The sequence below is a fragment of the Limulus polyphemus genome, unplaced genomic scaffold (assembly GCF_000517525.1).
Source record: "Limulus polyphemus unplaced genomic scaffold, Limulus_polyphemus-2.1.2 Scaffold4361, whole genome shotgun sequence".
NCBI lineage: Eukaryota > Metazoa > Arthropoda > Merostomata > Xiphosura > Limulidae > Limulus > Limulus polyphemus.
This window is the reverse complement of record NW_013669971.1, coordinates 77,880-90,688: the sequence shown is the minus strand read 5'-3', so window position 1 is coordinate 90,688 and position 12,809 is coordinate 77,880. Positions and strand designations below refer to the sequence as shown.

Sequence of the window (12,809 nt, the reverse complement as noted above, 5' to 3'; positions counted from 1 at the left end):
GGTAGTCATCGGGTTAAGCTATTTAGAGGAAACAATTGTGGTTTTTTTCTTATAATTTGTAGTCATTCTATAATGAAAGAAGCATAATTTATATCTATTTCCTAATTGTTTATGTTGGTTACGAGGTTGGTCAAGTCGACCAAACCCATACAAAGATATGATAGTGAAAATAACAGATAAAATATAAAGTTTTTTCTCAAAGAAAAACGTTTGATAATTATCTAGATGTTACAGATATTTTGCATGTGAAATTTGACAATTTTCTGATGCATAAAAGTATTTTTAATCTAAAAATCAAAATTACATTGCATATTAGATAGTCAATCCGAAAAGAAAAAATGCACAAGAAAATTATTACTTAAAAAAGTCTTAAACTTAATATAACAGTCATATTTTGTGCATAAAAGCCTTTTAATATTTACTGATCTGCAAAATTTTGTGAAGATATGCATACTGTATCGCAAGTTATAATATGAAAACTATAACAAGCACAAAATGGTTACAAGGTCAGTCCCTGGGACTGAGCCTGTAGTGAGAGAGTTAAACTACATGCACATGTGTCTCCTCCAATAAAAATTGTAGGACCAACAGAATCTTTCTCAGGATCCATTCTCCTCAGTTGTGTGCATTCCTTCTCATTTTTCCAAGATCTTGGTAGCTTGACTATGCTAACACCACAGTCAGTATCACCTTGCTAATCTCTTCTCCCAACCAGATCTCCATCTCTTCACAGCTATTTCTCTCTCATGCTGGGATGCGTCTCTGAACGACTAAATGAATTTGGATATGTGGGCTTTGAAGGATCATTCACTCCATAACACTGTCCTTGAACTTCTTGCTGTTCATCAGGTGGGTTCCCATTTCCTCCCTCTTCCTGTAGTTTAGTTGGTAATGATGCACTCCAACAGTTTCATAGGGATTTCTTATATCAACCATCAGGGGGGGTACCCATTTGAGCCATTAGCTTCATGTTCATTATGACATCTTTCGCTGATTATATATTTCATTCTCCATTTGCTAGTGATCATAGTTGTTTGAATGTATATGCCATTGATGCTTCTCACTCTCTCTTTCACCATACTTACTTCCTACCCAGACCGAACATTTCTTGTTAAGGCTGCATCTGTTCAGATTGGAGTTTATTCTTTCACATTTTGTCACAGCAGATTTGTCAGCTGTCTCACTCTTGCATCTTGTTTTCACTAACCATTTGACAAGGACCTACAGACTGACATGTGAATGAAATCACACACATTTGTCTCCCCACTATCTTCATCATTTGGCTGTTTTGACCCCCTTCATTTGCTGTTATTCAATAAAACTACATACCAACTTTGAGAAGGATAAGTACATTTTCTTTTACAATATCCTCTTTTCATTCTCTTCCTTCTTATAGAATCTCACCAGATAGCTGGTGTTGCCTCCCATGGTATGTTTATTTCCCAAAAATTACATTGGGCCAGGGGTAATGGAAAGCACTCAACTCATCTGCCCTGGCTCTACCAGTGCTCACTGATGAGATGAGGTGTCCGTCAAGACCACTAGAGGTATCCTCATGGTATCAAAATTACTCATTTGCCTGATCCAGACCGTATCTTCCATGGACTATCATGGAAAAATCTAGCACAAGGGAAGTGGCTGCCCACTTCTTTGGCTCACACTTACTGCTTTTTAGAAATAGGGTTTTGCTGTTACCCATTGCACTGGCTCCAGTAAAAGACCTTTCTAGCAGGTGTCTTGTGGAGATCTATGCGCTTCTTCAGGCCTCCCCAATGCATTTTCTCTTGTCTTCCTTTCTCTACAAGTGGAGCATGGGAGACCATTACCAGTTATCAGTTCCTAGCTGCTGGGATGATGAACCTTGGAGAGTTCCTTAGTGATTGTGTACAGCACAATATGGAGGGATGTGGTGACACTGCCTTGTAGTGTGGATCATCCCTGAAATAGTTAGCATGCCCTCCTCCTCCTGCAGCAGGACAAGTTCACCACCCCCATCTTTGTCTGTCTAGTTGAGTCATGGTCAGACACACATTGTACAGATTGGATTGACCCCTAATCACACTATAATCCTTGTCTTGCTGACCACTTGTGTGCGGGTGCTTGTTCGTCATGCAAACATTCTGCCCATCCCTGCAACATTGCATCTCCCTCTTTTTCATCTAGGTGAAAAGTATACCGTGGTCCTGGCAAAATGTGTTCTCCCACAGGTGTGCTGCAATGTAGCCTCTGCCATCATGTCTAACACTACCTGAGCTTTCCCTTTGGACACTTTCTGAAGGGACCTCATCTAGGGTTAAAGTTTGCACCAGTCCTCCCACCATTTCAATGTGGGATCCTAGTTATTATGTTTGTAGAAGTGTGGTATTGTCTTGAAAGATAACATTTTCCTTACCCGATAATATATTTCAAATAGATACTCACCTATATACACTTTCCCACCTGACCTCCCACTTCTGGTGTACTTTCTTCTTGCCTCATCTAAGAATGAAGTTATTTAGAGAGCAAGTGTTTAGAGCAGAGCTACTGTGCATGGAGATTGTGTCACCCTCCTGTTATTGGAGGGCTGTCATCAAGCACTAGCACAGTTCGTGTTAAACACATGATTTTTAGGTGGGAGTTAGCTCAAGGCTAATGGCATCCAAATCTTGTCGGCAGATGTGTGAGGGGTCAAGCTATTATGTGGAAAGAGGTATTTAACAGAAGTACATTTTTAGATAAGGAAAATGTTAAATTTATGTATAAATAACTGCCCATTGTAGATGCTTTCGTCCTTTCAAGTTGCTTGTTTCCAAAGGTTTTACGTGTTCATTTCAATGTAATGTGTTTTAAGTTGCTTTATAGCTTTTAGTTAACTATTTGAAGTTTTATAAGTGATTATAGCAGATGTTTTTCATTTAGGATTAGTAAAAGTGAAAGTGAATCATCAGATATGGACTCTTTTATTGAACCCAGATGTCAATTTATGAGGAGTTTAACAGGTAAACAGTTCTTTATTTTAAAAAGTTGTTACATTTTTTTCAGTTTCATTAACAAAAACTTACTACATTAAGGTCAACTTTATAAGACTTTTTTTCCCGTGCTTCAGCTTCTGTCAGTTATTTCATTAAATCTTGCTTTTCTTCATAAGACAAAATGTTAGTGTTAAGTGAGAATTTGGTATTTCATGAGCTTTAAACTCGCCTATGTATGTGTTGTAGTTATTTTTTGTTACTTGAAAATTTTTGTTGAAAGTCTTGTGTTACTCTTATGATATTTTCAGTGTTTGTTGCTTGAACACTAGATAATATAATACTTATCTAATCTATATTAGCATTGAACTGTATGACATCAACCCTGTGTTCACAGGTGAGGGTTGAAATGAGCATGTCACAACTTTTACAGAGTTGCATTCAAAATTGAATTAAATAACTATTATTAATGTATGACAATAAACTTGGCATCAAAACATAGTTTATAATTTCAGTTTGAATATTATATTAGTTTTGATTTATTCATTTAAAAAACAAATATTTAAATATATTTTTAATCTTCACTTCTTTGTATCAAGTGGTGCCTCTGTTTTGAATTCTCTGTTTTAGATTTTCTTTCTTCTGTAATATGGGGTTCAGAATTTAAAATAAGAATCTTGCAAATTCTTTATTTTTTAAAATATCAATCACAGAAGCTTGTTCCAACTCTTCGTGCTATTTACTAATGCTTACTGTCAATATACATGTTTATAACCAATCAAAAGGCCATTTTGTGAACTACATCATTTTGTTAATTTATTTCAGTAAAAAGTTCCATTTCCAAAACACATTTTATTGGAGCAATGACTACAGTTTTTAGGCATTCTGTTTTAATGTTTGAATTATTTTTTTGTGTTTTAAAATGTGTATTTGAAAGCTACTTGAATTATCTTGTGGACAACCAATTTAGTGCTAATGAAGAATGACTTCTAAAAGCAAAAAGCTTCATATATGAAGTAAGTGTAAACTCTTTATTTTTTATGTATAATTTTTATTTATTGATATATATTTTTTATAAAAGTAACTAAAACATGAAAGTCAAAAATTTATTAGGTTAGATAAAAGAAACTTAAATTTAAAAAAAAAATGATTTTTTTTTGCCCTGCGGTATGCTTGAGGAGCATAAGTAGTTAGATGTGTTGTGTGATGTAACCTGAAATTTTGTTTAATCTAAATTCTCTGCACTCCTATTGGATGATCTACTGCTATTTGTGGTAGTTAGACGTGGTTCAAAGAGCAATAAAACAATAGAATTAAATTATAATAGATGTAAACTGTTACAAGCCTGAGACTGTTTATGATAAATAATTTTAATTTTGTGTTACAATCTGCAATCATTCTAGAAAGAAATTAATGGCAGTTTGGGTTTATTTCATATATTTTTAATGGTGGTTACATGGTTGGTCAAATGGGCCAAGCCCATTTGGTGTTACAGTTAAGAAAATGACAGATAATATATAAAGTTTTACTGTAAAAAACTTCTGATATTCATTTAGGAGATTTTATAGTTTATGCAAATAAAATTTAAAAACTTTCACCTTGCACCAGAATAGTCATTCTCAATCAGACTGACTAAAGTAAATTCAGAAACAAATCTTTAGTGGAAATACTTTGTTAATCATCCTTAGTTTTTTGTACAATGTACTTGTAATGTTTACTAAAAGCTTACCAAATATCATGAAGATACATTATGTAAATTCTGAATTATAGTAAACATAAATTCTCCAATACCAGCTCGATCCAATAGACTGACCACTTACAGATAGGGTTAAACTTGTAGTTGATACATTTCTCTTGTAAATAGAGTTAGTTATAAGAATATAATTGTCAGTGTTTATGGTATAATAAGTGTTTGAAGTTGAAAGAGATTTCTGTGTGTTGCACAGGTTTTGTTTCTTAAAAATGTTTGATATATTTACAGATGACTCAATGAATTCAAGCTTTTCATCACCCAGGTCTATAAAAAGTAATGAAAAAAAAACGAGGTACGATTTGTATGATTAATACTTTCTCTATAACTTACAATTTAAAACATTTTCAACTTGTTCGTGGTTAAAGATGTACAATAGCAAATTTTGGCTTAAAATTGTCCATTTTCCCCATGCAAAAGAGAATTTAGAAGTGATTATGTTGAAGACTGTTGATAGAAGCAACCTGGAAAACATTTATTTATTCCAGCTAGTATCTTTAATCAGAAGTTTAAAATATAAAAACAAGATTTTTTTTCTAACCTTAGCTTTTACCAGACTTATTCCAACAGCATAATACCATTATAACAGTCTCAACCTATGGGTACCATTAAACTGAGCATTCTAGTTTCAAACTGTATTAGTTACATGTAAGCAGTTTGTAATTTATGATCATTAAATATTAAACTAAATGTATATGCTTTAGGTTTCAGGTTCAAGCCCTTTTTCCAAATACTGTCACAACTTAATTTTCATGCTGTTTATGAGTATGGTTGAATATTATTTTTCTTGAGTTATCCAATTAAAAAATATAATCCAAAAGTGAACATTATTGAAATATTCCTTACATTCTTATTTTAGTAAATTTCTTTTGTGTAGGAAAATAATTTTGCTGTTGAAGATTGATTTATATATATAAGCATTTAAAAAATATTACACTTTAAGCCACAGAGGTGTGACTTGCACAATGTTAGTTTCATACAGATTACTTTTGTTTGCATGTGTGATGGTTGTAAATGCAAATTAGTTTACAGTATTTTCTTTGAATCACTTTTTATGAAAGAAAAAGTAAGTTATTCTTTTGCTGTGAAACACAAATTGTAATTTTCTTTATCACTACTTAACCCTAAAACTATGAGCCAATCAGATATAATTTTTCATGCTTTGGTGACAACTTTGAAAAAGAAAATACCTCTAGACCAGTTTCTCATTTAAAAGTTTGCATAAGTTTAGTTTAATCTCTTACTTTAAAAAGTGCAATGAAACTCCCAAAATGTTATTTTGGTGTTGATGAAAAGTCTTCCCAAAGCAAGGCTACTGTTGATTATAGCCATTTCATTTTAAAATTGAATTGCTTACAATATTTTCACAAAATCTAGGACACGCTGCACACTTAGTAGAAACAATAATAAATGTTTTTCAACTTTTCCTTTTGTTGGTTTGAGTTCATCAGTCACATCTAAGTCTGTCAATCACTAAATTTGGAAATCTTTACAATGAGAAGAATAAAGTATAATATTTTACTATCCATTTTGCTTAGCAGTTTTATTGTCCTCTTTTCATTAATGTTTTGGATGACCTGTCTTTCTAATCAATTTAACTTCAACAGGAATACCATCATGTTTGTATTCACAACATTTGCATTTCATACCAACAGCATACCTTCCACTTGCAACTGAGTCTACGGTAAACATCAGAAATCTGAGCAAGCAATTTGATTTTTTTGAAATTAGTTTATCTTGAACAACTGTTAATAAAACGTACATCAAAAAGAAAATTCGAAGTCTTAACATTTCAGCTATAATTTTATTTTGGAGGTAATCTAAGTGTATAGATCATGCATAATTCTTCAAAATTTGACATAATAATTTTGTCCTTGTAAAACCCTATATACTGGGCTGGAAAGGGTGAAGTTGAATATAAAAATCACATTAATTGTCCACTTGTGAAACAAAACTTAGTACAAATAGAACAGTGAATTAATGTAGTTCAACAGGAAATAGATCCTCAAAATTTGAACTGAAAACTGAAATGACTACTTGTGAATTAAACCTAAAAATTCCAATTTTATTTTCCAATAGAAAAAACTAAAATTTTCTTGGCCAAATAAACTTCAGTTTGCTATGTTTTAAATTTGAGGTCTCCATGATGCTTTAGTATCACTAGCATGAAGAAAGCCAGAGTATGTGGCAACAAAAGAATAATAAAGAGCTCAAAATAAGTATTGAATGAATGAAGAAATACAACAGGAAGTCTATGGGGATAAAGTGTATTTTGAGGATAATAGTTTGTAAAATTGGGGAATTTAAGCTTCTGACAAAGAATGTTTTCTTTTTGTTTACTCAAGACTTAGCTTTACATGCATCATTCATCAATAAGTGTTGTTTTTGTTATTGTTTTTTTTTATTAAAAAAAATATTTAGCCTCTGTTATTTTCAGTCACATCAGGCTTAGTTATAACTATATATACACGTTCCAAAGAAATGCTTATTATTATGGAAAATAATTTGCTTACTTGTCAGCCAAATATACAGAAAATGTTACGGAGAGAGTTCTTAAGGCATAATTTTGTTGTTAGGGCCAGTTTGTTTTTTAAGTATAATTTAGTTTGATGTGCTTTTTGTGCACCTTTGTTACTCTTGAAACATCTAAGTTAGAACTTCTTAGAGATGAAAGACCATTTACAGGGTGATGAAAGACTTGAACATAAAGTTTGAAAGATTAAAAGTTAGTATATATTATTAAAATGTACGTGTAATAATGCATAGAAAATGGAAGTGAATAAATTGGTATGCTTTTTATTTTCCACAAAAGTGTATAAATGATAAATAAGGCTTGCCATTAAGTATGAAAAAAAGATGATGCATCCACATTACCAATTCCCTTTACAATCTTAAACACTTTCGTCAGATCCCTTCTAACTCTTCTTTTCAAGAGAAAAGAATTTCCAAAATCATAATATTTCCTCATTTGACAACAGCGCCATCCCAGGCACTTTTGTAGTAATCCTCCTCTGAACCCTTTCCAACAATTCAATGTCCTTCCTAAGGTAAGGAGCCCAAAATTGAACAGAATACTTCAACAGTGGCCTAAACAGTGACCTATACAATGAAATTATAACCTCTTTAGACTTTTATTCAATATTTCTGTAGATACAACCTAAAATCCTATTTGCCCTACCACTAACAACAGCACACTGCTTGGATGGTATAAGAGAATGATCAACCATCACATCAAGACCCCTTTTCTTTTAAGACACTATTAAGGTTATTCCCATCCAATTTTTACTTATAATTCAAATTATGATAGCCTACATGCATTATCTGTCATTTATTATAATTAGATCCAATCTGCCATTTATTTATCCAACTCACTGAATTATCTAAATCCTTTTGTAAAATAGCAGTGTCCTCTTCACAGCTAGCAACACGCAAAATTTTAATATCATCAGCAATTTTATGTAACTTATTGATCACTCTTTCATCAACTCCATATACAACAACCCTCTGCTTTCTTCCATCCTACCATTCTTCTATCCAATTAGCTAACTTATTCTCCACACCTATACAGATAACCTTTTTCAAGTCTTTTATGTGGCACCTTGTCAAATACTTTCTAAAAATCCAGATACACTAAATCTTCACATTTACCCTCATTTAAATAAGCAGTAACCTTTCCAAAAGAATGTCAAAAGACTTTTAAGGCAAAATTTTCCTTTAGTGAAATGATGTTGACTGTCCAATAAAATTCTAAACTTTGTTAAATGACTTTGTAAAGCACCTTTAATCAGACTTACTGAAACTTTTCCCACAACTGATGTAAGACAATTTTTACTACCTTCCTTGAAAAGATGATATTTAAGCAGAATAGATGGAAACAAGGCCAAACAATATGAATGCATTAATTCTGAGCTTGTTCAGAAAAAATTGGGAAGTCAAAAAACATTAATGCTCCTGGGCCAGATATAATATTTTCCCAAGGTTTTTGAAAGAGGTTAAGGATTGGATATGTGAGCCACTTTCTACAATTTTTTTGCAAGTCCTTAAATAGTGGGCATGTGCCAGAGGATTGTAAGTTAGCTAATGCCACTTCATTAGTAAAAACTGATTAAAATTCAGAATTTAATAATCCAGCCATCTCGTAATAATCAGATACTGTCAAGGTTTTGTATATGGGCTTGGATTCTTTACAGTAGGTGTCTGTGACTTGTTGGAGATAAACTCGAAGAATAAACAGACAACACACAATCCACTTGTTTTGAAATAATATATGTTAAAACAAGTTATAAGTATGTACAAAAATTCTTTACACTATAGGATATCACAGTTGTATCTAAAACTCTAAATAATTATCTTTTCTTGTCATAAGTCCACAAAGGCTGATTCAGTTACTTTATAATCCAATTGACATGATGAATTATTTTCCTCTACTCTGTTTCTTAATATACAATCTGTGATAAATTCACTAACGTTACCCTGTGGGTTACCACATTTGCCTCCAGAACTTTAAATATTCGTCTTCTTTTCATAAAAGTCCACTCAGATGGGTTCAATTACTTAAACACTCTTTGTCAGGACAACTTATTCTCCTCTGTTAAACTGTGAAACTCACTTTAACTCTCTGAACATGGTCTTGGTAAATTATACCAACCACGCAACCTCTTTGTACTCGTTTAAAGTCTTTATAGACTTAATACATCTAACTTTCAATATAGTGTGTATATCTTTACAAAATTTGGCAGTCTTTCAGTGAACATTACAAATTTTTCACTTACAAAAAAACTATATTTTTAGTGAAGTATTTTTAACAAACTAAAATAAAGATTTGACCACGAATATATAAAGTATTTGTTTTGAATAGGCCATGTGCAAAGTAATTTTCATGTTAAGATTAAAAATACTTTTCTTCATTTCATAAATCTCAAATTTCCTTTGTGTAATTCCTAAAACCTCCTAAATACACTTTAAATGTCTTTTTTCAGAAGAATTTTATAGTTTGTGTTATTTTCTCAATCCTATCTCTATACAGGATCGGTCAATTTGACTGACATCATAACCACCAAAAACAAAAATTGACATAAATTTAAATTACCCTTTCTTTTTTTTCTAAATTACTTCAAATTGTAACGTGAAACTACATCTACTTATAATTAAATTTTATTGTTTTATTGCCCTTTTGATAGCTCTTTGAACTACGTCTAACTACTATTCGTGCCATTTTAAATTGTAAATCACACGGGGAATGTACAGCCCACATTATGCTATCAAATTACATTACCCACAAGCTGCTCGCATCTGTCCCTTGGTAATCATTTTTATTATATTATTTATTTTGCCTAATTTAATCTTAACGTACCTAAAAAGATCCCTATTTTTACATTTTAATTACTTTTATGATAGTAAATAAAGAATAAACACATAAAACAAGAAATAAAGTACTTACCCAGGCTTTTTTTTTCTTGCTACCGATTGTCAATGACAGTTAACCTTACTTTTTTTATACTAATGGTAGTAATGCACAAAATAATTTTTATTTAATTAAATAATGCACCAAAGAACATAGACTAATAATATTGAAAAGTAAACAATTTCCCCTAACTCTTAAATTTTTTCTGGCTTTCTAACTGTGCAACAAGAGCTGTTACAAATTCATCCAAGCTAGTCGTTTACTTTCCCACAGGAATCAACTGTGTATTATAAGTGAAATTGACACTTATCTATTCAAACCACAACATTATACAATATGTCATTTGATAGATGAAAACCTTGACTTTCTATTGGTTAAGATGATATATAATTAAACGTAAGAGAGAACTATTAACAAATTCTGAAAAAAAGGATGTGACAGGTGAGTGTGGGAGGAGAGGTCTGATTTTCTTTTTGAGAGCTTTTTAACCAAACAGAATTGAAGACTATAAAAATTATAGTTTGCCTGAGCAATGATGATTTGATAGTGAGTAACTTTATGTTTAATTTCATAAATTTTGGAGGGGTGATGGATAAAATAGAGAGAAGATACTTAGGGGAAATTCAGGATTTGTTTTAAATATTGCCTTATAGATTAAGAACTTAAAACTTTAATATTCTTAAAATATGTATTATAGCTAAGATTTTGTGCTATACTAATTGGTATAACATAAACAAAAAGTAATTCAATAAAATTTTGAATGTAAGATACTAAAACAGTGGTCGGCAACCTTTTTTGATCGCGGGTCAATTATTTTTTTTATGAAAACTTAGCATTGTGTTTGGTCCGTGATAATCATATAATTATTAATACCGGTACATGTATTTTAAATGTGTTTGTTTATTTACATATAAAAAAATTAATAGTTCGACCAGTTTGATATTTTTCTCTGAAATTGATCTTAAAATTCTCCGTAGCCGTGACTCTTTCCCATCTTTCCTTTAATATCGTTGTTCTTCTCACATAGCCGAGAAACTTGAACTGAAAAATGATTGTGTCGTTACAGGTTGCAATGGTGAAGCCAAATTATTGCCGCAGGTCATAGGTTGCCGACCACTGCACTAAAACTTTGTGTCATGAGCAGTAAAGGATACATGTGGCGATAGGTTTAAAATATTGCCTGTCACGGCTAAACTAAAAACAACGCAGTCTAACTTCACTTTCATTAACTCAACTTTTCTGACTTCACTTAAGTTTTGTTGGTTACCACAGTTGTATCCAGAGCTTTAAATAATTGTTGTTGTTTTTTGTCAAAGCCACAAAGGCTGTTTCAGTTACTTTAGAACCCAACTGACATAAAAAATTATTATTTTTATCTCTAATGTTACAATACAGCTGTGAAACACCCTATAGAAATCACCCATTAAGGCTAATCACTCGCACACCGGCTAACTTCATGTTTTCTCATGGGTCAAAGGCCATGTCACTGTGTTTCTTGACTTGCATTCAAAATTTTATTGAACTGCTATTTTATGAATTTATGTCAGTAGGTTTTGTACCAAACTGTATATTATAATTCAAATTTTAGTATTATACATTATTTACTTTCTTAATTTAAAAGTAAATGTTAAAAAAACACAAATAAACATAAATTTTTGTGTGTCACTTAGTAGGTTGAATGCAGCACTGGTTCAGATTAGATGTTTGTGATATCAAAATACAAATTCTATAGTTTTGTATGAATTAGGAACTCAAATTATTAATATTGACAAGCTAGAATCTAAAATAAGAACCTCCTATCTTTTCTATTTGCTGAGGTCGCTCATGTACTGAATCAAATTCACTGGCCCTGCTCACCTCTTTCTATTTTTGAAAATGCTCCCTTATATACACTTACTTCTGTCTATGACATGTGAATAACCAATTGAAAGCTCAGAATGTCCCCCTAGTGGCTTCTCACCCATTTCAACTATTACCATTTTACCTCATTCTTTCAATAAAATCTTCATGCTGGTAAGGCAAGTCTTTAGTCTGCTTGAAATTTCATATTTTTTTTAACCCAAGTACGGCTTAGTTACTATGCTTGATAAATTATAGTGGAATTCTATGGTATCTATATAGTAGTTTATGATTTTATGGGGTTATTTCAAATGTATATATAAAACCTATAAGAAAAAATATTTCATTTCACATCCTCCATGTGCTAAATTTTATAAGGCTTAGCTTCCTAAGACAAGCAGCAAACAAGTACAAAGGTCATAACTAAAAGAGATAATTGTTTGCTTTACTTCTTATTCAGCATTCTATGTTTTAAGAAAAATAAGTTTAAGAATTTCTTTGTAAATAGTAATAATGTATATACACACATGTTATGTATGATAATTGAAATGTGACTGTGACAGCCAAGACAGGTCACTTTGTAAAGACTAAAGGCCAGATTTATATTATTAGATACAGTAACATGAGTGCATGTGTGCCTCGTAATTCTAACTTCTGTATTGTTAATGTTAGCCAGGCACGGCTGAAAGGTCAATATAATAAAAAATAATAAATATATATATATATATATGTATAATGTTAGGAAATCTAAGCTATTTAGACTAAACATTTGTGTTTTCATGTTATAATTTGTAGTCATTCTAGAACAAAAAAGCATAACTTATAGTTATTTCCTAATTTTTTATGGGGGTTATGAAGTCAGTCAAAT

General features: G+C 31.7%; 1 protein-coding gene across 1 annotated transcript in view; it reads left to right on the top strand.

Annotated features, from left to right (window-relative positions):
- The first annotated feature begins 2,902 nt into the window (after window positions 1–2,902).
- LOC111088757 (CAP-Gly domain-containing linker protein 4-like) overlaps window positions 2,903–12,809 on the top strand; it is a 24,358-nt gene continuing 14,451 nt past the window's right edge. Inside the window, exons 1-2 of the mRNA XM_022399662.1 lie at window positions 2,903–2,978; window positions 4,930–4,993. Of these exons, the coding sequence (XP_022255370.1) occupies window positions 2,930–2,978; window positions 4,930–4,993 (113 nt within the window). The 5' untranslated portion in view covers window positions 2,903–2,929. The remainder of the gene's footprint in view (window positions 2,979–4,929; window positions 4,994–12,809) is intronic.